This window comes from Euleptes europaea, chromosome 3 (assembly GCF_029931775.1).
Source record: "Euleptes europaea isolate rEulEur1 chromosome 3, rEulEur1.hap1, whole genome shotgun sequence".
Taxonomy (NCBI): domain Eukaryota; kingdom Metazoa; phylum Chordata; class Lepidosauria; order Squamata; family Sphaerodactylidae; genus Euleptes; species Euleptes europaea.
In genome coordinates this window covers 5,771,697-5,799,139 of record NC_079314.1, presented here as the reverse complement: position 1 = coordinate 5,799,139, position 27,443 = coordinate 5,771,697, and the positions used below count along the sequence as shown (strand labels likewise).

The 27,443-nt window shown below is 51.6% G+C and overlaps 1 protein-coding gene across 1 annotated transcript in view; it reads left to right on the top strand.

Annotated features, from left to right (window-relative positions):
- Nucleotides 1-7,361: 7,361 nt before the first annotated feature.
- The window catches only part of LOC130474232 (cation channel sperm-associated auxiliary subunit gamma-like), a 125,536-nt gene continuing 105,454 nt past the window's right edge, over nt 7,362-27,443 (top strand). The window contains exons 1-3 of the mRNA XM_056845768.1: nt 7,362-7,580; nt 10,359-10,412; nt 11,130-11,274. Coding sequence (XP_056701746.1) covers nt 7,362-7,580; nt 10,359-10,412; nt 11,130-11,274 — 418 coding nt within the window. The remainder of the gene's footprint in view (nt 7,581-10,358; nt 10,413-11,129; nt 11,275-27,443) is intronic.

Sequence of the window (27,443 nt, the reverse complement as noted above, 5' to 3'; positions counted from 1 at the left end):
TTGTGCCCACTCCTGGACCTCGGGGACTGTTTCGAGCTCAGGGGTGACGGGAGCGGAACCAAAAGGACCAAATTCCGTTCCGTACACTACGCGGAAAGGACTGAAACCTGTGGAGGAGTGGGGGGCATTGTTATAGGCGTATTCAGCAAACGGCAGCAGATCCACCCAATCGTCTTGGTGGTAATTGACATAACAACGGAGGTAACATTCGACCACTGCATTTACCCGTTCCGTTTGACCATCGGTCTGAGAGTGGTAAGCCGAGGAGAGACCCTGCTCTTCCACCCCCATCAACTTTAGGAAGGCTCGCCAGAATTTGGCGACAAACTGGACCCCTCTGTCGGAGAGGACCTTCCTAGGGACCGAGTGTAGTCTGAGGACATGTGTGACAAACAACTTAGCCAATCCCTGGGCCGAGGGGAGTCCGGCGCATGGAACGAAGTGGACCTGTTTGGAGAAAAGGTCCGTGATCACCCATAGAACCGTTTTACCCCGGCTGGGAGGTAGGTCGGTGATAAAGTCCATGGCAATCACCTCCCAGGGTCGGGTGGGACTCTCCAGGGGTTTTAACAGTCCAGGAGGTTTTCCCATTCTTTTCTTGGCCGTAGCGCAGGTGGGGCAGCTGCGCACGTACAATTCTACATCGGCTCTCATACCTGGCCACCAAAATTGTCTTCTCACCAGGTGCAGTGTTTTGACAAAACCAAAATGACCTGCCAGTTTGGCCCCGTGGACCAGTCCCAGAACTTCCTTGCGGAGAGCAGTTGGGACGTAGAGTTTTTCCCCCTGTACCCACCAGGAGTCTCTTTGCTCCATGCCCGTAGGGAGAATCTGCTGCTCCATCTCCTGCCGGGACGCGTCCCGGAGCCTTTGCTGAAAGGCCTCCGGGATACCCTTGAGCATGGGATTCTCTGGCAGGCGGGCTTGCGACCGGGTAGTGAGAGCGAGTCCCGGGATTTCCCCTCGTTGTTCTGGGGTGAAAAGGGAGTCCACGGGGCGGTCAAAATCATTGCGGTACTGGGGAAGTCGGGACAGGGCATCCGCCAGGGCATTTTCTTTTCCGGGGACATGTTTGAGGGTGAAGCGGAATTTGGCGAAAAACTGGGCCCACCGAATTTGTTTGGCGTTGAGTTTCCTAGCCCCTTTGAGGGCCTCCAAATTCTTGTGATCGGTACACACCTCAAACGGAAATTCGGCCCCCTCCAAGAAATGCCTCCAGATGGTGAGGGCATGTTTTACCGCTGCCGCCTCCTTCTCCTAAATAGCCCAATTGATTTCCGATTGGGAGAATTTTTTGGAGAAGTAGGCGCAGGGCCGCAACTTCCCTTCCTCGTCCCTTTGCAGTAGAGCCCCCCCCCATGGCCACGTCGGAGGCGTCCACCTGAACTACGAAAGGCTTGGTGCAGTCCGGGTGGGCTAAAACCGGCTCTGACGAAAAAAGCAATTTAAGCTCGTCAAACGCCTGCTGACAGGGAGACCACTGCAAACGGGCCGAGGGTAGAGCGGCGCTCGCTCCCTTTCCCTTGGTACGCAAAAGGGAAGTGAGGGGGAGGGCCACCTGCGCGAAATTGGGGATGAAGTTGCGGTAGAAATTGGCAAACCCCAAGAACTGTTGTAGGTGGCGGCGGGTGGTTGGGGGTTCCCAATCCCGCACGGCTTGAACCTTTTCGGGGTCCATTTCCAAGCCTTGGTGGGAAATTACATAACCCAGGAAGGTGATGGAGGGCTGGTGAAATTCGCATTTGGATACTTTGGCATACAGCTTGTGTTCCCGCAAGCGTTGGAGGACCTCGCGAACTAACCTAATGTGTTCCTCCATGGTTTCAGAATAAATGAGAATGTCATCTAGAAATACCACCACCCCCCGAAACAACAAATCATGCAAAACCTCATTGATTAATTGCATAAAAACACTCGGGGCCCCCGAAAGTCCGAAAGGCATAACAAGGTACTCAAACATTCCAAAACAGCTGGAAAAGGCCGTCTTGGGTTCGTCCCCCTCCTTAATGCGGATGCGGTGGTAGGCTTCTACCAAATCCAGTTTAGTGAAGATTCGGCCCTCTTTTAGTTGCGCAAGAAGGTCTGGAATGAGAGGGAGGGGGTAAGCGTTAGACTGGGTGACTGCGTTTAGTCTACGAAAGTCAATGCACAGTCTTAAGTCCCCCGTTTTTTTCTTAACGAAGAAGGCGGGGGCGGAGTACGGGGCTTTGGAGGGGCGAATGAAGCCCCTCGCCAGGTTGGTGTCCAGATAGTCCCGAAGCACCGCCTTTTCGTTGGGGCTCATGGGGTAAACCTTCCCTTTGGACAACTTGCCTTCCCCCACAATTTCAATAGCACAATCAGTGTCCCGGTGTGGGGGCAATTCGTCACATTCCCTCACATCAAATACATCCGCGAACTGGGAATATTCCGCGGGAAGGCGGGGTGGAGGGGTGACTTGAGGGGGGGTTCCCACCAATGCGGCGGCCGGGGTGCAAAGCACTCGGTCCTTGTCGTGCGCCCCGCAAGGGTCCTCCGGGAACGTGAGGGTTCGCTTGACCCAGTCGATTGAGGGATTATGCCCCTGTAACCAGTTCATCCCCAAAACTATGGGGGCAACTATGGGGGCAATAGTAAAATACAAGCGTTCCCAATGTTCCCCCACAGCCATAATCACCGCAGCGGTACGGTGAGTGACAGGTCCCTTCTTAAAGTCGCTACCGTCCATCTGGGAAAAGCGGAGGGGACCTGGGAGTAGCTTGCGCCGGACGCCTAACTTTTTGGCGGCTTCCTCGCTAATCAAAGTGCGGGCGCACCCGGAGTCTACCAAGGCGGGAAATTCTAAGACTGGACCCCCCTTGGGCAGCGAGAGGTGTGCCCGAATATACACACTGTCCTCTTGGGCGCTTACCATCGGTGGAGCTCCTTGCACAACAACTGGAGCGGTCTGCTGAGGAGCCCCCCTTACAGCAGACCGACGGCGTTTTTTGCCGGTATCTCCCACTCTTCCTCCTCACTGGATGAAGGGGATGTGGTAGTTGTAATCCGTGACTCGGCCGAGTCAAAAGCTGCATTTGTAATCCGCGGTCCCGATGGACCAGAGGAGATGGAGGTGTCCTCTTGGGCGCTCGCATGTAGGGCGGTGGGTGCGCCCCGGCGTCCGGGAGCGCCGCTGCGGCGTCGAGGTTGGCCTTCCGTCGGGGTCTTCTCCGGTTCGGCCGGGGCTGGGCGAGGGGTAGCCGGGCGTCCGGAACGGGAAGGGCATTGCGAGGCAAAATGGCCCTTGCCACCGCACACCAAGCACACCCCGGTTTCAAAACGCTTGCGGCGTTCGGCCGTCGAGGGGACCCCCGGGGTACGGGAATCCTTGATACCACCCGGTCTGTCCCCTTTCGGCTTAGCGTCACGGCCGGTGCGTTGTCTGGACAGGGTTAAGAGTTGTTTCCGATTTTCGATGTCGGCGGCGTGACGCACCCAGCCCTCGACGTCCGGGGGGTTGCCTTGCATGAAGGCCCAATGTTGCAGGTCCGGGTTTAGCCCCTCTCTGAAGCACTGTACCCGGGTAGCTTCGCTCCAGTCCAGAATTCTGCTCGACAGAGACTGGAATTCGCTCGCATACTGCGCCACCGACTTAGTCCCTTGGCGCAGTTGCATCAGAGTGGCCTTAGCCCGCTCCCCCAGGTTCGGGTCCTCGAATCTGTTGCGGAGCGCGACCATAAACTCATTCAGATTCCGCAGCACAGGAGAGCGGAGTTCGTACTGTAACACCATCCACGCGGCCGCTTCGCCTTGCAGGAGGGAGGCCACATACTGGACCTGGGACTCTTCCGAGGTGAAGGTCCGGGCCTGTTCCCTCATAAAAATATCCACTTGGACCATAAAGAAAGTTAACTGATCTCCCGACCCATCATACGTGATCTTCAGGTCACGGCGGGCCGGAGCGCTGGGAGGAGCGGGAGGAGTAGCCGGCGTTCCATCCGGAGCGTTGCCGGGGGGAGGCCGTACCTTCAGCGCGTCCATGGCGGCTGCCATCTCACCCATCACGGTTTGCATGGCATCCATCCGCTCCAGCATGGCTTGGCGTTCCTCCTGCCATTGCCTCCGTTCCTCGTCCATCAGGACTTCCCTACGCGCGGGATCGTCCACGAGTCCCGTACCGGACAACCCCAGCCGGCGATGCTTCGCCTCAGTCCGGGAAAGCGACCAGCCCTTAGGAGAGTCCAGCCAGGAGTTAAAGGTGTTCTTGGGCTTCGTACCCAAGTCCAGTCCCGGGTGTGGGGCACCGGGCACCTTCCGCCTGACATCCTCCTCCTTAGGGTCCGGTTTCTCCGGGACCTCGGGTTTCTCCGGTGTACCCGGGGGAGAAGAGGGATCCCCGTCGCCTGGCATAACAGTCCCTTAAGGTACAGCTGCAGAGCGACAAGGCAGGGACTTGCAACTTAATGTGAGAGTTCCCAACTCCCTGGGCTAACTTCGCAAAATCACTGCTCAGGCTTGAAGGCAGAAACAATAGATTTATTGAAGGCTTCAGACAGATGAGACAGACACGGATTCAAAGTTGCAAGTGAATTGGCATAGCCGGGTTACAAAATATATCTATTCTAGGGCACTGGGGTTCACACAGATGTTATGGGAAGTTACAAGATAGATTGGTGCAATACAAAACATCAAACGGGTCCCAGCGAGGCTGCTAGGGCTATCAGATCTTCAAGGCCGGACTCGGCCTGAGGGAGTGCTCACAGGAAGCGCGGCAGGGGAGGGCACCTGGGCAAGACAGCAGAGGCACCGGGTTGCGGGGAGGTGTGAACTGCTTTTACGAGTTCAAAGAGATAGGCAAAGAACAAAGTGGGGAAGGGAAACAAGGAATACCAGACCCTCACAAGCTGGGTGTGTTTAGCCTGGAGAGGAGACGACTGAGAGGTTATATAACCATCTGAAAGTTTTTGAAGGGCTGTCATATAGTGGATGGTGCAGAGTTGTTTTCTGTTGCCCCAGAAGGTTTAACCAGAACCAACGGGTTGAAATTAGATCAAAAGAGTTTCTGTCTAAACACTAGGAAGGACTTTCTGACAGAGCGGTTCGAGAGCCAGTGTGGTGTAGTGGTTAAGAGTGGTGGTTTGGAGCGGTGGAGTCTGATCTGGAGAACCGGGTTTGATTCCCCACTCCTCCACATGAGTGGCGGAGGCTAATCTGGTGAACTAGATTTGTTTCCCCACTGATACACACGAAGCCAGCTGGGTGACCTTGGGCAAGTCATTCTCTCTCAGCCTCACCCACCTCACAGGGTGTCTGTTGTGGGGAGGAGAAGGGAAGGCAATTGTAAGCTGGTTTGATTCTGCCTTAAGTGGTAGAGAAAGTCAGCATATAAAAACCAACTCTTCTTCTTCCGCAGTGGAACAGGCTTCCCAAGGGAGGCTAGATAGCCATCTGTCAGCATTGCTGATTCTATGACCTCATGAGAGGGAGGGCATCTTGGCCATCTTCTGAGCATGGAGTAGGGGTCACTGAGTGTGTGGGGGAGGTAATTGTTAATTTCCTGCATTGTCAGGGGGTAGGGCTAAATGACTCTGGTGGTCCCTTCAAACTCTATGATTCTATGAAAATGAAAAGATGACATGGAAAGTTAAAGTGGGGAGTCACTCTCTGTGTCTTACATCAGGAGAACCTTTCCTTAGGAGCCAAGCTGCCAGGCAGACCTTTCACCGCATCTCAGTTTAAATTGTGCAGGGCTCCTGGGAGCCAAAGAGAATTTGCTGGATCTAGGCCACAGTTTTAGACTGTCGTGCCCCATGCAGGTAGCAGGAGCTGATAAAAAGTTCCCCTTAGAGAATGGCCGGATTAGTTCATGGTGCAGTTTATGAAAAATGTTCCAGACACTTCAAGCAAGCAAGGGCATTTTCTTCATGAATAAAAACTAGCAAGAGCAAAGGACATATTATTTCCCTGGTGAGGACGCTTCCAGGAAGGACTCCTTGTCATAGCCGTGCAGTGCTTTAGATTTCCTTAGCGAAAGGAACAACAGTTGAGAAAAAGTAAAGTTGTACACTTGGGGGCACAATTAGGATAAGGCATAAAGATGGACTCCATTAGACCTCCCAGTTGTGTGTCAAACCAGCCCCGATCTGCATAGGCCTCTCCCAGTTGCTTGTCTCACTAAAACAAGGGTAACCAATGTGGTGTCCAGGGGTGCTATGGCACCTGCCAACACCTTTCCTGGCCCCTGCCAAGTGTTTTTAGAAAGTGGGTAGGTCAGGTGGGCTCCTGCCCAGTAGGGCTTCTGATTGCCCATTGGCAATTTGATTGGCTGTGCAGATTAAAATAATATTTCAGCAACCAGAACCAGCTACACAATTGTTGTTGCAGCTTACCTTCAGTCACACAGTGAAGATCCTTATGCTATGGTGGCAACTGCTTCCAAAGCAGTGTTTAAAAATCTGCACAGCCAATCACATCTCCAATGGCTGATCAGAAGCCTTACTGGATTAAAAGCCCCATCCACTTTTTAAAAACAGCAGGCACCAGGAAAGGTGGTGGTGGGTGCCATGGTGCCCAAGGCACCATGTTGGGGACCCTTGATCTGTAATATAATCCTTTAAATTACCAGGGTGTGTATAGTTGACTTTCCCTACTACCGTTTATCATTAGCCAACCCATGTGAATTTGGAGTTAGGGAAGGGCTTGCAAGTCCAAGTTATAACACCAAACAGTGTACAAAGTCCCCCCGCCCCCAAACTTTATTAAGCCTGGAGAAATGATTCTCTATGTTCAAAGTTCTCTTCGAATATTTGTCTAGTTGTGCTTGAGAATTGGGGATTAGAACCTCTCTCCGTGCTGAGCTGTCTGCATGCCAGGCGTTTTGTTTTGTGGACTAGCATTCCACAGCGGTGCCTTGTTCTGCCACCTCATTCAGCTCTGTACATTGTCTCATACACAGAACTCCAACATCTCCACAATTTATCATAGACAAGCTGTGTTGTGCTTAAAAACAACAAAACTACTAGTTTTATCTTGGGCCAAAGAGCATGATGAAATTATCCCAGTTTCTAAAGAAATTGCCCACTTTTCTGGAACCTGGGGTGGGTGCCCTGGGCCTAGGAACGGTGCTTAGAAGAACCATGGTGGTACATCAAAGTTGCATGTGGCTCCCGAGCCACTGAGTGTGTGGGTTAGAGCATAGGGTTTGGATCTGGGTTAAAATCCCCACCCCGCCCTGCTGCTCACTGGGTGACCTTGGGCCAGTCAGCCTCTCTTGGCCTAACCTACCTTGCAGGGTTATGGTGAGGACAAAATAAGGAAGGAAGCTGCCCAGGAGGAACAGCAGGATAACAGATATCTGGTATCTTCACTCCCCCCTTTTGTAGGCTCCTTCATATGCAGCGTCCATGATGTGGCACACCACTGTGCTGAACTCCTGCCTCCTCCTGCTGTTCATTAAAAGTTACCTTTTGCTGGACGACTGCTCATGGACAGTTGTGGTCAACAAGTTTGGCGGCATCGGCTCCGGCCGACATCTGTTCTTCACGCAGAATGAAGACAGAAAGGTGGCTGAGGTTTTTAAGGAACTGGGAGATTCTGCCATCGATCCCAATGACAAAAATGCTGTGAGTACCAGCGGGAGAAAGTCGTGAGAAAGAGGTCGGCTTTTGCCATCATGCCCTGCAAGGCCTGCTCAGAGGCTACATGTTTCTGTGCAGTATTGGAAGCTTTGATAGCAAATGCCTTGGGACAGGAGTCAGGCAGGCAGGTAGATGGTCATGAGCCAGGTCTAGCAGACCAGATCAGGGGGCCTTTTGGGCCCCAGGTAAAACCCAAACCTGATCTTGAAGTTCTTTTAGCCTTGCAAAAGGGCTACCTGGTGGGAGACATGCCCCCTGGCACCAGGGAGTACGTTGTAGTCATGAAAACCTGTTCTTCCCTTTCTGTGGAGGAGTTTGTCCTGATGAAGGTCTCCCCCCTCCCCCCCCTGGTCTCTCTGCAGGCAGGGCTGTGTAAGTTAAACAAAACGAGTCCAGCAACACCTTACTTAAATACTAACAAGGGTCTTTCATGCATGGTTGTTTCCCTCGCGGTCACCCCTCCAATGACTTTGGGTCTTTGTTTTGATTATGCATGCCGTTTCTAACCATCAGATGTCGCCTCACTCTCCCCCTGCGTTTCCCCGCGTTTTGCCCACATTTTCAAATTTGAGATAAAACATGTCTCTGAAAAGGCAGGCAAAATGCGGGGAAACGCAGGGGGAGAGAGAGGCGACCTCTGACAGTCAGAAACGACATGCATAATCAAAACAAAGACCTGGTCGTCAAAGGGGTGACTGCGAGGGAAACAGCCATGCATAAAAGACCAAGGTTTATTCCAGTCTGAGATTTTGTGAGACAGAACTCATTTCTTCAGATACAATGGGAAGAAAGAAACTTGTTTACCTCAGTTATAGAAAAAATTACAGGAGGGAAGGGGGAAAGAGGGAAGAGTGGAGCAAAAACAGGCCTAGTGTGACAAATCTGGTTGAGATTTTCCGCGAGGGGACTTGAACCGCTTGGGTACTTTCATGGGGGATGGGAGAGGTCAGAGGTTTTGTCCTCTCCCATGTGGTGAAGATAAACAAAAGTGTATGAACAAGGTAAATAAGTTTCTTCCCATTATGTCTGAAGAAGTGAGCTATGTCTCGCAAAAGCTCAGACTGGAAAAAAATATTAGTCTTTAAGGCGCCACTGTACCTGTGTTTTGTTTTGCCACAATAGATGAACAGTTTTAAAATCTCTCCTCGGGATGCTAAGGCAGAATGGCCAGTTTAGGAGAATGCAAGCCAAAGCCAGAGCAATGAGATGTCCATGTTATTTCTTGGACTGACTCCCTTATCCAGGCATTAATTTGTTTCCCTAAAGAGGGAGCCGCTGCTGTCAGTAACTTCTCCAACTTAAAATTTATCTGATCTAACCTCATATAGGTTCAAAATTGTTTCCCTTACAAGGAGAGTTTGTTTAGATATTAGCATTAATTTCAGTTCACTTGCCTTTCCCATTGGCTTCTGGGTGTCACAGGGTAGGGAGGAGTTGTTCTCAGCTGCTTTTTCCCACGTAGCCAGCAGCCCCACTCCTTCATCCTGCAATTGTTGCTCCCTTTCCAAGACTGAAAATCTGTTAGCTGTCGACATTTTCTCAATAGTAGCCTCCAGGTCGGAGTCTTCCAAGAAGTCATCCATCCTTAGCTGTTTTCCTGTTTTGTTGCTATCCAGGCCCTCTACTGCCAACCGACTGCGTTTTTTCATTCCCATGTTGGTTTAGTCAGTTATTTGAGGATTTTATTCCGGTAATTCCAGCCCTACACACAGGGTTATAATTAGCTTGTAGCAGACTGATAAAACTGTCCAAAGCAGGATAAGATAGGGCTGGAAAATGCGAAAAGGAGTATAAAATTAGAATTCCTTATTGGAGCTCCATCTGGACGTGGCCGTCAAGCCGGAAACCGTTCAATGAGATGTCAAACTAGCAATCAGAGAAGAAGGGGAGGGGAGCAGAGAGGTCCATGCTGCAAATCAGGATTGCTCTACTCCGCCCTCAATATGTGACACAGAATCCCTTCACCCTGGTTGCAACAGCTGAATAAAATGTGTTTCTCTCAGGGACTGGAAGCTGATAAAATCAGCCCGTGAGGAGAGCTTAAAGGCAAGACATGGGCATAGCCTTCCCTTCTGTCTCCTTGTCATCCAGCCTGTATGCCTCCAGGGTTAGGCTGAATGAACAGGACCATTCAGTTCTGCATACAAGCATTGTGGCTGGTTCCCCTCTGGTTCCCAAGGTACTTGGGAGGCCTAGTTCAAGGCCAAGGGATGATAGTTCCCTGCTTCCTTTTCTGTTAAAGTTATGGAATCAGTTATGAATCAGTTATGGAATCCATCAAGGGCTTCTTTGTACCATTCAGCATTCACTTTTTGAAGAGCCTCTGTTGCAGTGTGCCTTTAAACAGCGAGGAGCCTCTTTGCTCCAGAAGGGATGGCAAACCTGTCTGAATTAGGTAGCCCTGCTTGTGAAGTGACTCTGAGAAGTACCTCTTATGGAATGGTCTGTCAACGAGAAGAGACAAGAAGTAGCACAGCTTGATCCAAAAGATGGTGGTTCTAGCCCCAGGAGTTCTGGAGGGAAGGAAGCCATTTGCAGATCTCTGAAGAGGCAGGATGTAAATTTCCTAAATAAACATATTTGTGAAATAAAATTGGATCACTTAGGATCTCAGCTAATCTTGTTTATTTTTAATGAACTGTTTTATTTAAGGCTTTGATCAGTTTTAAGCTGTTTGCCCAGAAAGTGACGAAAGCCGTTTGTGAAATTCTGTGTGCTTCCAAGTGGAAATGGGTCCTGAAATAAATTACCTTTTTTTTCCAGCATTACTTTGGATTTCCGTACTTCCTGAAAATTAACCTGAGTTGCCTAGTACAGGTAAGGGAAAAAGAGTCCACTGGGAAGATAACTTATGGGTTCTAATTTAATACACAGTTTCCTCTGTTCCTCTGTTGTTTAAATAACATGTGCATCTTCATGGCGAGCAGAGACTGGTTTTCAGCTTTTGCCTTTTGTGCAGTTTTAAACTCTTAGGCCGTTTATGCTTGGTAATTAGCAGCACGTTCCAGGCTGAAGTGCCCTGCAGATTTCGTTGATTTCTTCACGCTGAACTGCCATTCCAAACCTCACAGCGAAGCTGGCGCATACCTGTTTCGCATTTCTTAAGAGCCCCTTTAATGCTACCTTTTGTATTTGCTCCACACCCCCACCCCACATCGAATGAACCGTAAATAATCAGGCTTAACTATGCAAACAACAATCGCTAATAGCTATGCAAACGAAGGAGCAGGCAAGTGTGGGTTGGTGGAATTTGTTTGACTTTCTTCTCTTGCATCGGGACCGTGAATAGTAATTTTACAGGTCGCATTTAAAAAAGGAGTTTGAGCGAGCATCAAAATTGACCCTTAAACTCTTTCATTATGGCTGTTCCCACTGGTGGTTGCTGCTGGTGAGATGCATGGAGAAACTCACGTGGAACAGATCCACGGCCAGGGAGGAATGAAAGCAGGCAAAGACCTGTGTGGTGATTTTGACATAAGGCTTCAAGCTCTGAGGCCACAATTTGATGCTGATTCCTCCCTCCCCCCATTCCAGAACTCCGCACGAGCCATTCGGTCGGCACACTATACCGGTCTGATCCCCGAGGTGACAGTCACTTTTCAAGAACCCGTCCACTCTGTGCGTCAGAAACGAGAGCAGTTGCAGATCATGATGAGGGCCGCACCGTCCCGGATTGAAGGTACTTTATTACCTGTCAAGGTGCATTAACACGGGAACCCGATAGGCAGCAATAGCAGGGAGACAGAAAGCGTAATTCAAAAGATACTTCCCCATGAGCTACCGTTGCTGTTCTGCAAAGACAGACCTACCAGAGTTGGAGCAGCTGACTCCTCAAGTAGCAGAGTTTTGGCACTGCCAAGGGCAGCAGTTTGGCAAAATCCTACAGGAAGTTCTTCCACCCCAGGTGGCCTAAGAGGACTTCTTGGCGAACAAGGCTGCATGTTAGTGGAAATGGCCATGCTGCTTGGAATATCTACCTCCAAATGTCCTGACGGGCAGTGCCATGGCCAGGTGTTTCTCAGCTCCCCACCCACCATGTCACACCTTCCATCAGCAGTGACCGAGTTGATCTTAATTGTGACGTCTGTTGTGAGTGATCAGTAAAGCGATGTTAACAACTGTGATAGATTACATGTTGCAATTACAGAAGAAGCCCGGGGACACAGAATAGGAATCTGAGCTAATTTCTACTACTCCTGCCCTTAGAATCATAGGCATGGCTAGAATGTCCTTGGAGATTCCTCCCTTGTCTCTTTTTTATCCCAAGTTCAGAAAATAGAACGCATGGGTTCCCTCTCACAGCATTCCCAACTGATCAGGGTAGAAAGCATGGTGCGTTTTGTGGGATAATGTGGGATATTCAGGGAGGGGTCGGGGGTTTCCCCATCATTTTTGTCACGACTTTGTGATTGGCTGAGGCTCATCGGAGGTTGACCAAAACACCAAGTGACTATCCGTTTTCTATTTTTCATCCTTAATTTTTTTTAAAATTAGGCTTACCAGTATGCCAGTATACTATTGCATCAGCAAAAATTTTTTTTTGGGGGGGATCCCCGCAAACTTAATTTGCAAATTAAGTTTGCGGGGATCCCCCCCCCAAATTTTTTTTTTGCTGATGCAAAATAGTATCAATAGCCCCCAAATAGTATCCACCCCCTAGATTGTTTACAAAGGCAGAGGAAATGGCGCCCATCAAAGACGCCATTTGAGGAAAAGCAACATGGCACAACTTCATCCTGGAGAGGAGTGACCAGTGGGGTGCCACAGGGGTCTGTCCTGGGACCGGTACTATTTAATATTTTTATAAATATTTTTATAAATGACTTGGATGATGGGATAGAGAGCATGCTAATCAAATTTGCAGATGACACCAAGTTAGGAGGTGTAGCTAATACCCCGGAGGATAGGGTCAGAGTTCAGAATGACCTTGATAGACTGGAGAGCTGGGCCATAAGTAATAAAATGGATTTCAATAGGGAGAAGTGTAAGGTACTTCACCTAGGCAGAAACAACATAAGGCACAAGTACAGGATGGGAGAGAGTTGGCTTGACAACAGTACATGTGAAAGAGATCTGGGAGTCTTAGTGGATCACAAACTGAACATGAGTCAACAGTGTGATATGGCAGCTAAGAAGGCCAATGCAATTCTGGGCTGCATCAATAGGAGTATTGTGTCTAGATCAAGGGAAGTAATACTACCACTGTATTCTGCATTGGTCAGACCTCACTTGGAATACTGTGTCCAGTTTTGGGCTCCACAATTTAAGAAGGATGTTGACAAGTTGGAGTGTGTCCAGAGGAGGACGACCAGAATGGTCAAAGGTCTGGAATCCATGCCCTATGAGGAGAGACTTAGGGAGTTGGGTTTGTTTAGTTTGGAGAAGAGAAGGTTAAGGGGAGACATGATAGCCATGTTTACATATCTGAAGGGATGTCATGTTGATGAGGGAACTAGCTTGTTCTCTGTTGCTCCAGAGACTAGGACACGGAGTAATGGATCTAAACTAAGAGAAAAGTGATTCCACCGAAACATTAGGAAAAACTTTCTGGCGGTGAGGGCTGTTCAACGGTGGAATGCGCTGCCTCGGAGGGTGGTGGAGTCCCTGTCTTTGGATGTCTTTAAGCAGAGGCTGGATGGCCATCTGTCGGGAATGCTTTGATTGTGGGATCCTGCATGGCGGGGGGAGGGTTGGGGGTCACTGGGGATGTGTGGGGGAGGTAGTTGTTAATTTCCTGCATTGGAATCGACCCGCACACTGAAGCATGCACAAGCAAATACTTGCATTTGCCACGAAACTGAAAGTAAAATTGGGAGAAAACTGGGATGGGAAAAAACGGAGAAGTTGCAGAACAAAAGTGAGTCAGCCCCGCAGGCAGGAGAAGGTCATGCGTTAAGACAACAGAGAATCACGACATTTGCAGGATAATCGCAAGAAAAAACAGCCATGCGTTACTGGCCATACTGTTGGAGACAGGCCATCTAGACCAACCCCCTGCTAAAGGCAGGATCAGCCTTTTCACAACACACACAAAAATAAGTTTATTGTCCCTTCTTTAGAAGGGCTCAGTGCTTAGTGGTTTGGAAATGTATCAAGGTATTGGTGCTTGACAGTAAGGGACAGCAAAATTCTGCTTTAAAACAATTATAATTTCACACATCCACAGCTTTACTGAACTGACAGGCTACTTCTATCAGAGAGAGAGAGGAAATTATTTTATTTGAAATATCTCTTAAAATCCAAGAATCTCAGGGTTAGCTTGTCTTTTGGGACATTTCCCTCAATCCCCTCACAAGTCCCTGAGGTAACGCAGGATACCGGCTCTATTCCTGCCTCTTTATTGGCTCCTGAGCCTTGTGTATTTATACTATAGATGTCTCAGTTCTTTTCCTTGTTGGGCAAATCCTAACTATTCTCCTAGTAGTTTTTCCGTTTCTCTGTTGCTTCCTCAAGCCCTCTTCTGGGGCCATGACAGACTTTCCCTCCACTTCTCTCTCCCCCCCCCCCCCGAGGTTCCACAGCCTCTCTCTGGCTGGTGCTGCTTAGTATCTGCCCACCCACCTGTAGGCAGGGACTTGCTGGGATTCCTGGAGGGTGGGACTAGAGCCCATCTGTCACAGGCCATATGATGACTCTGGGGGCCTGAGCAAACCTCGAGGATGGGACCCCAGAAATACGCTGACAGCATGGATGAGAGAGCCATCAGCTGTAGGGTGCTGGAGGCTCTCAAACTACCCTAAGATTGATGTCCTTTCCCCCGTGAACTGACTGACTTTCAAGCAGCCAGGGGATCAGTTGTAGTAGGGCATTTGGTCCCCCCCACCACCACACACACTGCCTTATAGCTGATTGCCCTCCCCCCTCCTGGGTCTCAGGCAGCATGGGGATCAGCATTGACTCCATGGTGGAGGGGTTTTAACGCAGTGGCTGAGGCAGCTGACCCAGGGTGGTGGGGCTCCCAGAATGGCCACTCTCCAGTGGGGTGCCCGAGGCAGATGCCCAGGATGGCCCATGGCTAAGACAGCACCTGTGTCTCCGCCCCTATCCAAGGGAGTTGGCTGGACTGTCAGAATGGGTGTTTAATGTGTCCAAATGAGCAAACAAAAGCAGCAGTAACTGTAGCATGAAGTATGTAGCAAATCTCAACAAGCTTTTTGCATACCCATCTGCTTTTGCCCCAGGATCGCCTTGCTCCTCAAAAGATTCCATGCTGGCCATAATTAGTCAAGGAATAGAGAATAAAACTGCTGCTATTGTACTGCCGTTGTACAAATCTATGGTGAGACCACACCTAGAATACTGTATACAGTTCTGGTCACCACACCTAAAAAAGAATATGGCAGAGCTTGAGAAGGTGCAGAAAAGAGCAGCCAAAATGATCAGGGGGCTAGAGCAACTGCCCTATAAGGAGTAGTTAAAACACTTGGGGCTGTTTAGTTTGGAAAGAAGGCGGTTAAGGGGAGACATGATAGAGGCCTGGCTTTTGCTTCACATTAGAAGCTCTCTTCTCTGAAGAGGGAAATGTCACAATCCAGTGTTGCTTGTAGGTTGTTAATAACATGTTGGTTTGAGTTGTGAGCTGTATGTGACCACCAGAGGTAAGAACCTAAGAAAGGCCATGATGGATCAGACCAAGGTCCATCAAGTCTAGCAGTCTGTTCACACAGTGGCCAACCAGGTGTTTCTAGGAAGCCTACAAACAAGACAACTGCAGCAGCATTATCTTGCCTGTGTTCCAAAGCACCTAATATAATAAGCATGCTCCTCTGATCCTGGAGAGAATAGGTATGCATCATGACTAGTAGCCATTTTTACTAGTAGCCATGAATAGCCCTCTCCTCCATGACCATGTTCACTCCCCTCTTAAAGCCTTCCAAGTTGATAGCCATCACCACATCCTGGGGCAGGGAGTTCCACAATTTAACTATGCGTTGTGTGAAGAAATGTTTCCTTTTATCTGTTTTGATTTTCTCACCCTCAAGCTTCAGCAAATGAGCCTATGTTCTAATATTATGAGAGGGAGAAAAGCTTCTTCCTGTCCACTCTCTCCAAACCATGCATAATTTTATAGACCTCTATCATGTCTCCCCTTAACCACCTTGTTTCCAAGCTAAACAGGCCAAAGTGTTTTAACTGCTCCTCATAGGGCTGTTGCACTAGCCTCCTTATCGTTTTGGTTGCTCTTTTCTGCACCTTCTCAAGCTCTGCCGTATCCTTTTTAAGGTGTGGTGACCAGAACTGTACACAGTATTCCAAGTGTGGTCTCACCATAGATTTGTAGAATGGCAGTATGATAGCAGCAGTTTTATTCTCTATTCCTTGCCTGTGTTTAGTAAATTGTTAGTGTTAGTATGTCTACGTGATCCACACACTCGCTCCTTACGGGGGAAGACCTCCGCCGGAGCGACGAACGAGGGGCAACCCTCCTTATTGATCTTGGTCCGGAGGAAGCGACCCCGGAGCAGCGCCCAGCTGGGCTTACCGACTACCCTAGGATGCCAACGTGGACCTCCTTGCCCATGCAAGCGAAGCAACGACGGAGGGTCGGGGCCAACGAACGGGCGTCGTCGGACCCATGTGGCGGTTTCTACCGGGGACCGCTAACCGCCTGGTACGGCGAAGGGGGAGAGCGGAACCGAGAGGTCGTACCTAGAGAATGGTTGGAAGGACCCTCGATCATCCACACTTGGACCACCCCAGCCGCCATTGCCACGGAGGAAACTATCCTGCTACGTGAACAGAACCAGACGTTGACCCTACAGAACCGGGACCTGCAGGCGCAGCTGAACGCTCTGCAGAGGGATTTGACTGCAGTTTTGGGGGCAGTGAGAGAGCTCAGACAGCCCTCGCAGCAACCCCGAGCCAGCTCCCTACCTGCCGCGGAACCACCCGTCTGTAGAGAGGCGCCCCCACCCAGGCGCCCTACCGCCAGGGAGCTGAAGGTATCCTTCGACGAATCCAGCACTCAGCTACACCATTTCCTACTCCCAAGTGTCCGGTTTCATGAAGGATCAAGGAGAGACCTTCCCCTCGGAGGAAGCCAGGGTCAGGTACGTGATCAGCCTACTAGAGAAAGAGGCGGTGGAGTGGGCAGTGACGGTGGCAGAGACTATGCCCAGGGTCTTGAAGTCCCTGAATGAATTTATGTCTGCTTTGCGACGCCGTTTCGAGGACCCTCATAAGGGGGAGAAGGCAAAGATTGCCATGCGTCGTTTGAAGCAGGGCCCCCGCTCTGTAAGTGAGTACGCCCAGGATTTTCAATCCTTATCCTGCAAGTTAAGGGAATGGAGTGAGGCTACCAAGGTCCAGCACTTCCGCGAAAGACTGCGTTGGGAAGTGCTGGACGGCTGTTTAACCCTGGGAGACCCAGAGTTGGTAGAGGACTGGATTAAACTGGCGGCCTTGGTGGAAAATTGCAAGCTAACCCTCCAGTTTTCCAAGGATCGCCCGTCAAAGGTACCCCCCCGCGACACCCGCAAAAGGGGGCAATGCAGCTGAACTACGGAGAGATGGAAGGAACCGAGGGAGCTTCAGCCTTCCAGTGCGGGAGGATGGGCCATTTCGCGGCAAGTTGCAACAGAGCATCGGCGGAGGGGTCAGGTAACCGAGCGACCCGAGAACGGAAGACTACACCACCTCGGACCCTAGACTGGAAAAAAGCAGAGGGGACTGCCAGCCGACGCGGGACAGTGGCCCTGCAAGCGGAACTGGCATCTGATCCAAGCAGCCTTAGCCCTCAGGATCGCTCCAGAGATCTCTCGCCGGCAAAAAACGAGGACGGCCTTCCGTGAGAGAGCCGGCATGGAGGACACCCTTGGAAGAAACCAAACCGGCTCCGGGTAGGGTGAGTGACCAGGGGGAAACTGCTGCAGCCTGTTGTGTTATGGAACTCCCAGGGAGGGGAACCTGTGGCTGTCGTTGCTATCCTGGACTCCGGGTGTTCCTGGACCTTGATTGATCAGGCTGCAGTAGAACGCCTGAAGGTCAGGACTTGAGAACTGGACCAGCCCTTGCATTTCCATCAAATGGATGGGAGTGATCTGCGGGGGGCCCCGGTCCATTTGCGCTCTAGCAAGGTGTTGTTGGGGGTGGGAGACTACTGGGAATAGATCCACTTCACGGTAGTGCCTAAGATCTCCTACCCGGTGGTTCTCGGTAGCAACTGGCTGGCGGGACACAACCCGAGCATCGAACAGAGGCGGCTGGGATTACATGCCCGGAGGTGAAGGGGGGGATGCCGCTACTATTGAGGTGCACACGCTTCCCCCGGAGTATAGTGACTTTGCGGAAGTGTTTGAGGGGACAGACTGTGACTTGTTACCTCCTCACCGCATGACGGACTGTACCATAGAACTGCTTAAGGACATCAAGCCGTCCAAAGCCCAAGTTTATCCCATGAGCCCCCAAGAGAAAGCGGTGCTGCGGGAATTCCTTGACAAGAACTTGGCGCGGGGGTTCATACGGCCGTCCAAGGCCGCGTTCTCTTCTCCCTGCTTCTTTGTGAAAAAAAAGAGAACCTCTGATTTCAGACTGTGTGTAGACTATAGGGGGCTTAATGCAATCACTGAGACTAACGCCCATCCCATTCCCTTAATCCTGGACCTCCTGAGTGCTCTCCAGGAGGGCTGTGTGTTCTCGAAACTTGACCTGGCGGAAGCTTACTACCGGGTCCGAATTAAGGAGGGGGATGAAGCAAAGACGGCCTTTTCTTGTTGCTATGGGCTATTTGAATTTATGGTCATGCCGTTCGGTCTATCTGGGGCACCGTCGTGCTTCATGCAATTAATTAATGAGGTCCTACACGATCTACTGTTTAAAGGGGTGATCGTTTATCTGGACGTCATTCTGATCTACTCCAGGGACCCCGAGGAATTGGTGCGGGAGGTTTTGCTTCGTTTAAGGGACAACCATTTGTATGCCAAGCTGTCAAAATGTGCATTCAACCAGAGCCAGTTGTCCTTTCTCGGATATATTGTATACCCCCACGGTTTGATTATGGACCCTAAGAAGGTTCAGGCGGTCTGGGAGTGGGAACCCCCCAGAACTCGCAAGCAGGTTCAGCAGTTCTTGGGGTTTGCAAATTTTTGCAGAGGTTTTATCCAGGACTTTGCCAAAATAGCCTTACCAATCACCGATCTGCTTAAAACCAAGGGGAAGGGGCAGGAGGCTACCTTTGCGCAATACCAAGTACCTTGGACTGACCGGTGTCAGGCGGCATTTGAGACTCTGGAAAGGCGCTTTACCTCCGAGCCCGTTCTGGCTCACCCAGATTGTTCTAAGCCGTTCACCCTTCAAGTAGATGCCTCGGAGAAGGCAATGGGAGGTGCTCTCCTTCAGAGTGATGACCAAGGGGTGCTTAGACCCTGTGCCTATTTTTCAAGGAAATTCTCCGGCCCGGAGGTAAACTGGCCGATTGGGGAAAAGGAAGCCATGGCTATTAAGCATGCCCTTACGGTCTGGCGGCAGTTCCTGGAGGGGGCGGCTGAACCTTTTGAGGTCTGGACTGACCACCGGAATCTTGAGGCCATATTGGGTCAGCGGAAGCTATTGGCTAAACAGCTGCGCTGGGCAGACTTTTTTTCCAAGTTCTGTTTCAACATTAAACACATGCCCGGGAAGGAAAACTGCCTGGCCGACGGGCTGTCCCGTATGCCGCAATATGAATGTAGAGTCAAACGGCCGGTGGGATCCCTTTTTACTCGAGAACACCTGGGCTTAACTCCGGAGGGGGGTAGCGCAGGAGTTCTAACCAGAGCCCCAAACCGCGCAACAGCGAGAGAGACAGTCCCAGACCCCTCTCAAGTGAGGGCTGCCCCTGCCCCCCCATCCCTGGCTGTCAAAGGGGATCTTCCGGGCGCAGTCACAGGGGAGGAGAGGGAGTCCTCTCAGCGAGAGCGGGGAGACAGGGCGGAGGAGCCGGTCCCAGTCTCCCCTCAGGAGTCGGCTGCCTCTACCCCCCGACCCTTGGCAGTCCCGGAGGACCTCCCAGAGGCCGTCAAACGAAGGTGGGGGGGAGGCTCTTCAGCGGGAGCGGGGGGATAAGTCTCTCCCATCCCAGGGAATGGATGGGAATGGTTCCCACAAGGATAAACGCTATGTCCCCCTGGAGCTGCAGCGGGAGGTGTTGGAATGGAGCCACAGTTCCAAAACGGGGGGGGGGGGCATTTCGGGTTTGTGAAGACCTTGCACCTAGCAAGAAGGCAGTTCTGGTGGCTGGGAATAGGCCAGGACATCGATGTGTTCATTAAATCTTGTCCCATGTGTGCGACGAGCAAGCGCTTAATGGGGAAATCTCCTGGATTGTTAAAGCCCCTAGAGACTCCAGAGCACCCTGGAGGGTAATCAGGATGGATTTCATAACTGACCTCCCATCTAGCCAGGGGAAGACAGTTCTGTGGGTGATCACAGATCTCTTCTCGAAACAAGTTCATCTTGTTCTGTTCGTGAGGATGCCCTCTGCACACAAACTGGCTCGCTTGTTTGTGCACCAGGTCTTCAGATTACACGGCTTTCCACGGAAGGTTGTGAGTGACAGGGGGTCCGTTTTCGTGTCAAAGTTTTTGAAAGCATTTTTAGGACTTGTGGGTGTGCAACAGGGTTTGTCTTCAGCCTATCACCCACAGACGGATGGGCAGACAGAAAGGGTTAACGCTGTAATAGAATGTTACATGTGCTGTTTTGTAAATTACCACCAGGACAATTGGGTAGACCTGCTGCCTTTGGCGGAATACGCCTATAATAACTCGGTACACTCTGCTACTGGTGTAAGCCCTTTCAAAGCGGTCTACGGAATGGAATTCGGGCCTTTGGGGGCCGTACCCCTCCCGCCGGGCAGCGACCCCCCCAAGGTGTCAGTGTGGGCCAACACAGTGAGGAACACTTGGCCCTGGCTTATAAAAAATTTGGAGCAGGCAAAGGAGAGATACAAGGCGCAGGCAGACAAACACAGGGCGCCCCAATGGGAATTAAAGGTCGGAGGGAAGGTTTACCTCTCCACCAAGAATCTCAGGTCTTTACGTCCGTGCAAGAAACTGAGTCAAATTTTTTTGGGGCCGTTCCCAATCTCCCGGGTCATCAATGAGGTTACTGTGGAGTTGGAACTGCTGAAAACCTTACAGAGGGTGTACCCGGTATTCCATGTGAGTCTGTTAAAACCCTTTGTACCGGCACCTGAATGGCACCCTGAACCCGCAGCTGCGACCCCAATTATGGTGCAAGGGGAACAGCACTTTGAGATCTCCAAGGTGTTAGATTCTCGGGTGCGGAGGGGTCAGCTGGAGTATCTCGTTCATTGGAGACACCTGAACTCCAGCCACGATGAGTGGGTGTCCACTGTGCATGTAAAGGCCCCCAACCTGGTAGCGGAATTCCATCGGCACTACCCCGCCAAACTGAGAAAACCCGGGGAGGGGTCTTTGGGGAGGCGGAGTGTCAGCGAGGGCATCCAGTCGAGCCCCGGATAGGCAGGCTCCGTGTTGCTTCTCCCCCCCCCCCCGGTGCCCTTTGTTTCACCCGCTCTACATCTGCGTTTCAATAGAGTTTCGCTGTGGAGCCTCTGGGGCCGCGGAACAATGCCTGAGAGCCGAGAGATCGCCCGGTCGTTTGCTAGTCAATTTCACAAGTATGTGTCTAATGGGTAATCGCCGGCAAACACCTCCTTATGGTAAACTTGTATCCTTCCCATCCAAGACAGTTCCGCTGCACCTCAGCCTTTTGTGTCCTGACATTACTGTAATAAATCCTATTGTATGTCCCTATAAAGACCCCCAGTATTTCCCCCATCTGTATTCTGACCTTAAGTTTGTATAGACCTACTGAACCCGTTTGCTTTCTTAATAAAACTTTAAACTCTCTGCAACGTCTGGAGTGAAGTTTACTATTGCTGAAATGCAACGAGGTACTGAAGTCTGACACATGGCCACATGTCAGACCTCAGCAACACGTTGCGTTTCTTGTAAAGGGACTCCACTCCAGACCTTGCAGCGAGTTAGAAGTTTTATTCAAAAAGTCAGCGAGTTCAGCAAGTTATAGAAACTTAAGGCTAGAATACAGGCATGGAGAAAACTCGGTACATATATAGGGTAAATACAATGGGGTTGATTAGGTTTGGGATACAAAGAAACATTAAGAGTTAACTGCCGGTAACAACGCATATAGGAAATTAACGTGTGCATTAACTAGCTGATCTTCCCAAGCTCCCAACATTGTTCCGTGGGACCTGGTATCAGATCAGCGATTACTCGGGCGGGTCTCCATTGAGGTGCAGATGTCGGGCGGGAGACCGAGTGCAAAACGGGGGAGACGGAGTGCACAAAAACTCCATTTTGTCTGTGTGGGGAACCATCTTGTTTTTACCCGGGGCCGACAGGGAGCCTAGCTGACATCTTGCCTCCCCAAAGACCCCCTCCCCAGGTCTCCCGGTTTGTCGGGACAACTTCGGTGGAACTCAGCGATCAGGATGGGGGCGTTTACGTGCACCGCAGAAACCCATTTGTCATGGCTAGAGTTCAGGTGTTTCCAGTGTACAAGGTATTCCAGCTGACCCCTTCGTAGTCTGGAATCTAGGACCTTGGAGATTTCAAAGTGCTGTTCCCCTTGGACCATGATAGGGGTAGCAGCCGTGGGTTTGGGATGCCAATCGGGGGTGGGCAAAAAGGGTTTCAAAAGGCTAACGTGGAACACTGGGTGTACTCCCTGTAAGGTCTTAGGGAGGTCCAATTCTACGGTGACCTCGTTTATTACCCGGGATATCGGGAAAGGGCCCACATACTTCTGGCACAATTTTTTACACGGGCGCAAGGACCTTAGGCTCTTTGTGGAGACATAGACCTTTTCTCCGACCTTAAGGTCCCACTGGGGCGCTCGGTGCTTATCCGCCTGTACCTTGTATCTCTCTTTTGCCAGATCCAAATGTTTTATTAACCAGGGCCAAGTATTTCTTACAGTGTTAGCCCATGCGGATACTTCCGGGGGGTCCCCTCCCGGCGGGAGAGGAACAGCCCCCAAAGGATCAAACTCCATCCCATAAACTGCTTTGAATGGACTCAAGGCAGTCGCGGAATGTACAGAGTTATTGTAGGCATACTCCGCTAACGGCAGCAAGTCGACCCAATTGTCCTGGTGGTAGTTAGCAAAACAACGCAAGTAGCATTCGATCACGGCATTAACCCTTTCCATTTGCCCATCCGTCTGTGGGTGATAGGCAGATGATAAACCCTGTTGTACTCCAACCAGCCCTAGGAATGCCTTCCAAAATTTAGATATGAATACCGAGCCCCTGTCGCTCACGATCTTCCGCGGAAAGCCGTGTAGGCGGAAGATCTGTTGTACAAACAGCTGGGCCAATTTGTGGGCTGAGGGCGTTCCCTCGCATGGTATTAGGTGAACCTGTTTTGAAAAGAGATCGGTAATAACCCAAAGAACCGACTTGCCCTGACTAGGAGGGAGGCTAGTGATGAAATCCATTCCGATCACTCGCCAGGGTGCCTCCGGAGTCTCTAGAGGTTTTAGCAATCCGTGAGATTTCCCCATCAGGCGTTTATTCATGGCGCACACTGGGCAAGACTTTATAAAACCGTCGATGTCCTGGCGCATCCCTGGCCACCAGAAACGACATCTCACCAGGTGTAGGGTTTTGACAAAACCAAAATCCCCCCCCCCCCGTCTTGGAACTGTGGCTCCACTCCAGTACCTCTCGGTGCAGCTTCTGGGGGACTTAAGTTTTACCCTCCGGGGTGTCATTCTCCTCCTCCCCCTGAGGAGACTGGGACTTATCCCCTCACTCCTCCTGAAGGGCTTCCTCCCACCTAGCTTGGATGGCCGCAGGAAGGTCCCCCGGGGTCGTCAGGGATCAGGGGGTAGAGCTAGCCTCTCCTTGGGGAGGTTCTGGGGCTGGTGGCGGGGCCGCCGCACGGGCTTGGGCTCTGGTCAGAACTCCTGCGCTGGCCCCCTCCGGGTCCAAGCCCAGGTGTTCCGGGGTAAAGAGGGACCCTACCGGGCGTTCGACTTTGCAGTCGTATTGCGGCATGCGGGATAAGCCACCCGCCAAACTATTCTCCCTACCAGGGACGTGCTTGATTGTGAAGCGGAACTTTGAGAAGAGAGTCCCCTCCCCCCCCGAAGCTGTTTCGCCGACAGTCTCCTGTCTCCTAAGATGGCCTCTAGGTTCCGGTGATCCGTCCAGACCTCAAACGGTTCAGCTGCCCCTTCCAAGAACTGGCGCCAGATCGTGAGGGCATGCTTAATTGCCATGGCTTCCTTCTCACCAGTCGGCCAGTTAAGCTCGGGACCGGAGAATTTTCTTGAAAAATAGGCGCACGGCCCAAGCACCCTCTGGGCATCCCTCTGAAGGAGTGCACCCCCCATGGCCTTATCTGAAGCGTCCACCTGAAGGGTGAATGGGCGAGAACAATCGGGGTGGGCTAGGACGGGTTCGGAGGTAAAGTGGCTTTTTAGCTGCTCAAACGCTGCCTGACAGCGGTCGTCCCAAGGCACCTGATAGGTAGCAGCCGTAGCCGCCTGTCCCTTCCCTTTAGTTTTAAGGAGGTCCGTGATGGGAAGAGCAATCTTGGCAAAGTCCGGGATGAAGCTTCGATAAAAATTGGCAAAGCCCAGAAATGGTTGGACTTGTTTGCGAGTCCTGGGGGGCTCCCAGTCCCGAACCACCTAAACCTTCTCAGGGTCCATGATCAACCCGTTGGGGGACACGACATACCCGAGGAAAGACAGTTGGTCCTGATTGAACGCACACTTAGACAACTTTGCATACAAGTGGTGTTCCCGCAAGAGGCGCAGTACCTCCCGTACCAATTCCCGATGTTCCTCCAGGTCCCTGGAGTAAATTAAGATATCATTTAAGTAAACGATTACCCCCTTAAACAGTAAATCATGCAAAATCTTGTTAATTAGTTGCATGAAGCACAACGGAGCTCCAGACAACCCGAACGGCATTACCATAAATTCAAACAGGCCGTAACGACATGAGAAGGCTGTCTTCGCCTCATCCCCCTCCTTTATCCGGACCCAGTAATTAGCTTCCGCCAGGTCCAGTTTAGAGAACACCCTGCCTTCTTGGAGTTGACTTAGAAGTCAGGGACGAGGGGGATGGGGTAAGCATTAGTTTCAGTGACAGTGTTAAGCCCCCTATAGTCCACACACAATCTGAGGTCCGAAGTTCCCTTCTTCTTCACGAAGAAGCAGGGTGACGAAAACGCGGCCTTGGACGATCATATGAACCCCCGGGCCAAGTTCTTATCGAGGAACTCCTGGAGAACAGTCTTCTCTTGGGGGCTCATGGGGTATACCCGGGCTTTGAATGGCTTAATGTCCTTCGTTAATTCAATGGCACAGTCCGTAGTGCGGTGAGGGGGCAATAAATCACAGTCCTTCCCCTCGAAAACGTCTACAAAGTCACTATATTCCGGCGGCAGTGTTGTAGGCTTGGCTGCAGCGGCATCCCCCCCACCCTCCCTGGGCATGTCTTCCCTGCCTTCACACTGGGGGGACCCAAACACCACTTGGCGCTGTACCCAATCTATGCTAGGGTTATGCCCAGCTAACCAGTTACTACCCAGTACCACCGGGTACGAGATACGAGGAGTCACCGTGAAACGGATGTGCTCCCAGTGGTTTCCCACCCCCAACAGCACTGGGCGGGAACGCAAATGGATGGGACCCCCCTGTAGATCACTGCCATCCATCTGATGGAAGTGCAGAAGGTGGTCAAGTTCCTGAGTCACCACCTGCAAGCAGTCGATTACTTCCTGGTCAGTGAAAGTCCGGAGCACCCAGAGTCCAACATTACAGCAACCGCCACGAGATCCCCTTTCTGGGGATTCCACAGCACAACGGGGAGCAGGAGGGTGTCTCCCTGCTCACCCAGTTTGGAAACAGATTGGTGTCACTTAAGGTAGCCTTCCGTGCCTGTTCTTTCACAGAAAGCCCTCCTCGTTTTATGCCGGCGACGAGTCCCTGGAACAGCAGTGATGTTCGCAAGGAGCAGGTGCTGGGTCTGTGCGCAGAGCAGCCGTCTCGCGTCGGGTGATCGTCCCCTCCGCTCTCCTCTGGTCCGGGCCCCGGGTCGCTCCACTGGCGGTCTGGTACGTTGGCCTACTGGGACATTTTGCCGCGAAGTGCCCCATCTTCCCGCAGCGTAGGCAGGCTCCTTCCTTAAGGCGGTGCGCTCTTTCCTCGGAGGAACCGCCCCGGTTCCCTCCATCACGGCGAGGTTCGGTTGCGGCGCTCCCCTTGAAAGGGCCTCGGGAGGGTTCCTTAGCTGGGCGGTCCATGGAGAACTGGAGCTTCTGTTTATGGGTCTCCACTTGCGCCGCCAGCCAGATCCACTCATTGATCTTCTCCGGGTCTCCCAGGGTTAAACAGCTGTCCAACACTTCCCAACGCAGTCCTTTGCGGAAGTGTTGGACCTTAGTGGCTTCGCTCCACTCCCGGATTTTGCAGGAGAGGGACTGGAACTCTTGGGCATACTCCATGACAGAGCGGGGCCCCTGCCTCAGCCTGCGCATGGCAATCTTGGCCCTCTCCCCCCGGTGAGGATCTTCAAAACGGCGTTGCAAAGCCGCTAGGAACGCACTCAGCTAACGCAGGATTCCGGGCTCAGATTCTGTCACTGTCACCGCCCATTCTACCGCCTCCTTCTCCAGCAAGCTGATAGCGTACCGGACCCAGGCTTCTTCCGATGGAAAAGTCTCTCCTTGGTCCTCCATGAACCCGGATAGCTGGAGTAAGAAGTGGGGCAGCTGGGCGCAGGACCTGTCAAAAGATATTTTCAGGTCCCGGGTTGCAGCTCGCCTGGGCAGAACGGGTGGTGGTGTCTCTGCGCCCGCGGGTGATTGGAGCCCTCTCACCGCTCCTAGTACCGCCATCATGTCCCTCGGTAGGGCTTGCAGCTGTGCTTGGAGATCCTGGTTCTGGAGGGTCAGTGTGCGGTTCTGCTCCCGCAGCAGAGCTTCCTCTTTTCTGGAACCGAGGGCTGAGGTGGCCGGAGTGTGGATGGTCGAGGGTCTGTCCCACCGGTCAATCGTTATTCAGTCTCGGCTCCGTTCTCCTCCTTCTCCATATAAATCGGTCAGCAGTCCTCGGTACAAGCGGTCGAGGTCAGGGTCCGTCGCCGGCCATCGGCGACCCTCCTGAAGGCACTGTCGGTCCCGGCCATACACCTTAGCTCGGCATGTGTCGGTAGAGAGGTCCACGCCAGCTCCTCAGCGAACTCAGACGGGCACTGTTCCGGGGTTGCTTCCTCCCGGTTCCCCCCATCAAGAGGGGTCGTTCTCTGCCAGTCACCCTGGCAGGGTTCCTCCTCCGCACAAAACGGGTTGTTGGATCGAGCGGACATCTTATCCTAATACTAACTATTATGAAAATAAAAAGAGGATGATTCTAGCCTACTGTCAGACCTCAGCAACACGTTGCGTTTCTTGTAAAGGGACTCCACTCCAGATGTTGCAGCGAGTTAGAAGTTTTATTCAGAAAGTCAGCGAGTTCAGCAAGTCATAGACACTTAAGGCTAGAATACAGGCATGGAGAAAACTCGGTACATATATAGGGTAAATACAATGGGGTTGATTAGGTTTGGGATACAAAGAAACATTAAGAAGTTAACTGCCGGTAACGACTTAAGACAACGCATACAGGAAATTAACGTGTGTATTAACTGGCTGATCTTCCCGAGCTCCCGACATTGTTCCGTGGGACCTGGTATCAGATCAGCAATTACTTGGGCGGGTCTCCATTGAGGTGCAGATGTCGGGCGGGAGACCGAGTGCAAAACGGGGGAGACGGAGTGCACAAAAACTCCATTTTGTCTGTGTGGGGAACCATCTTGTTTTTACC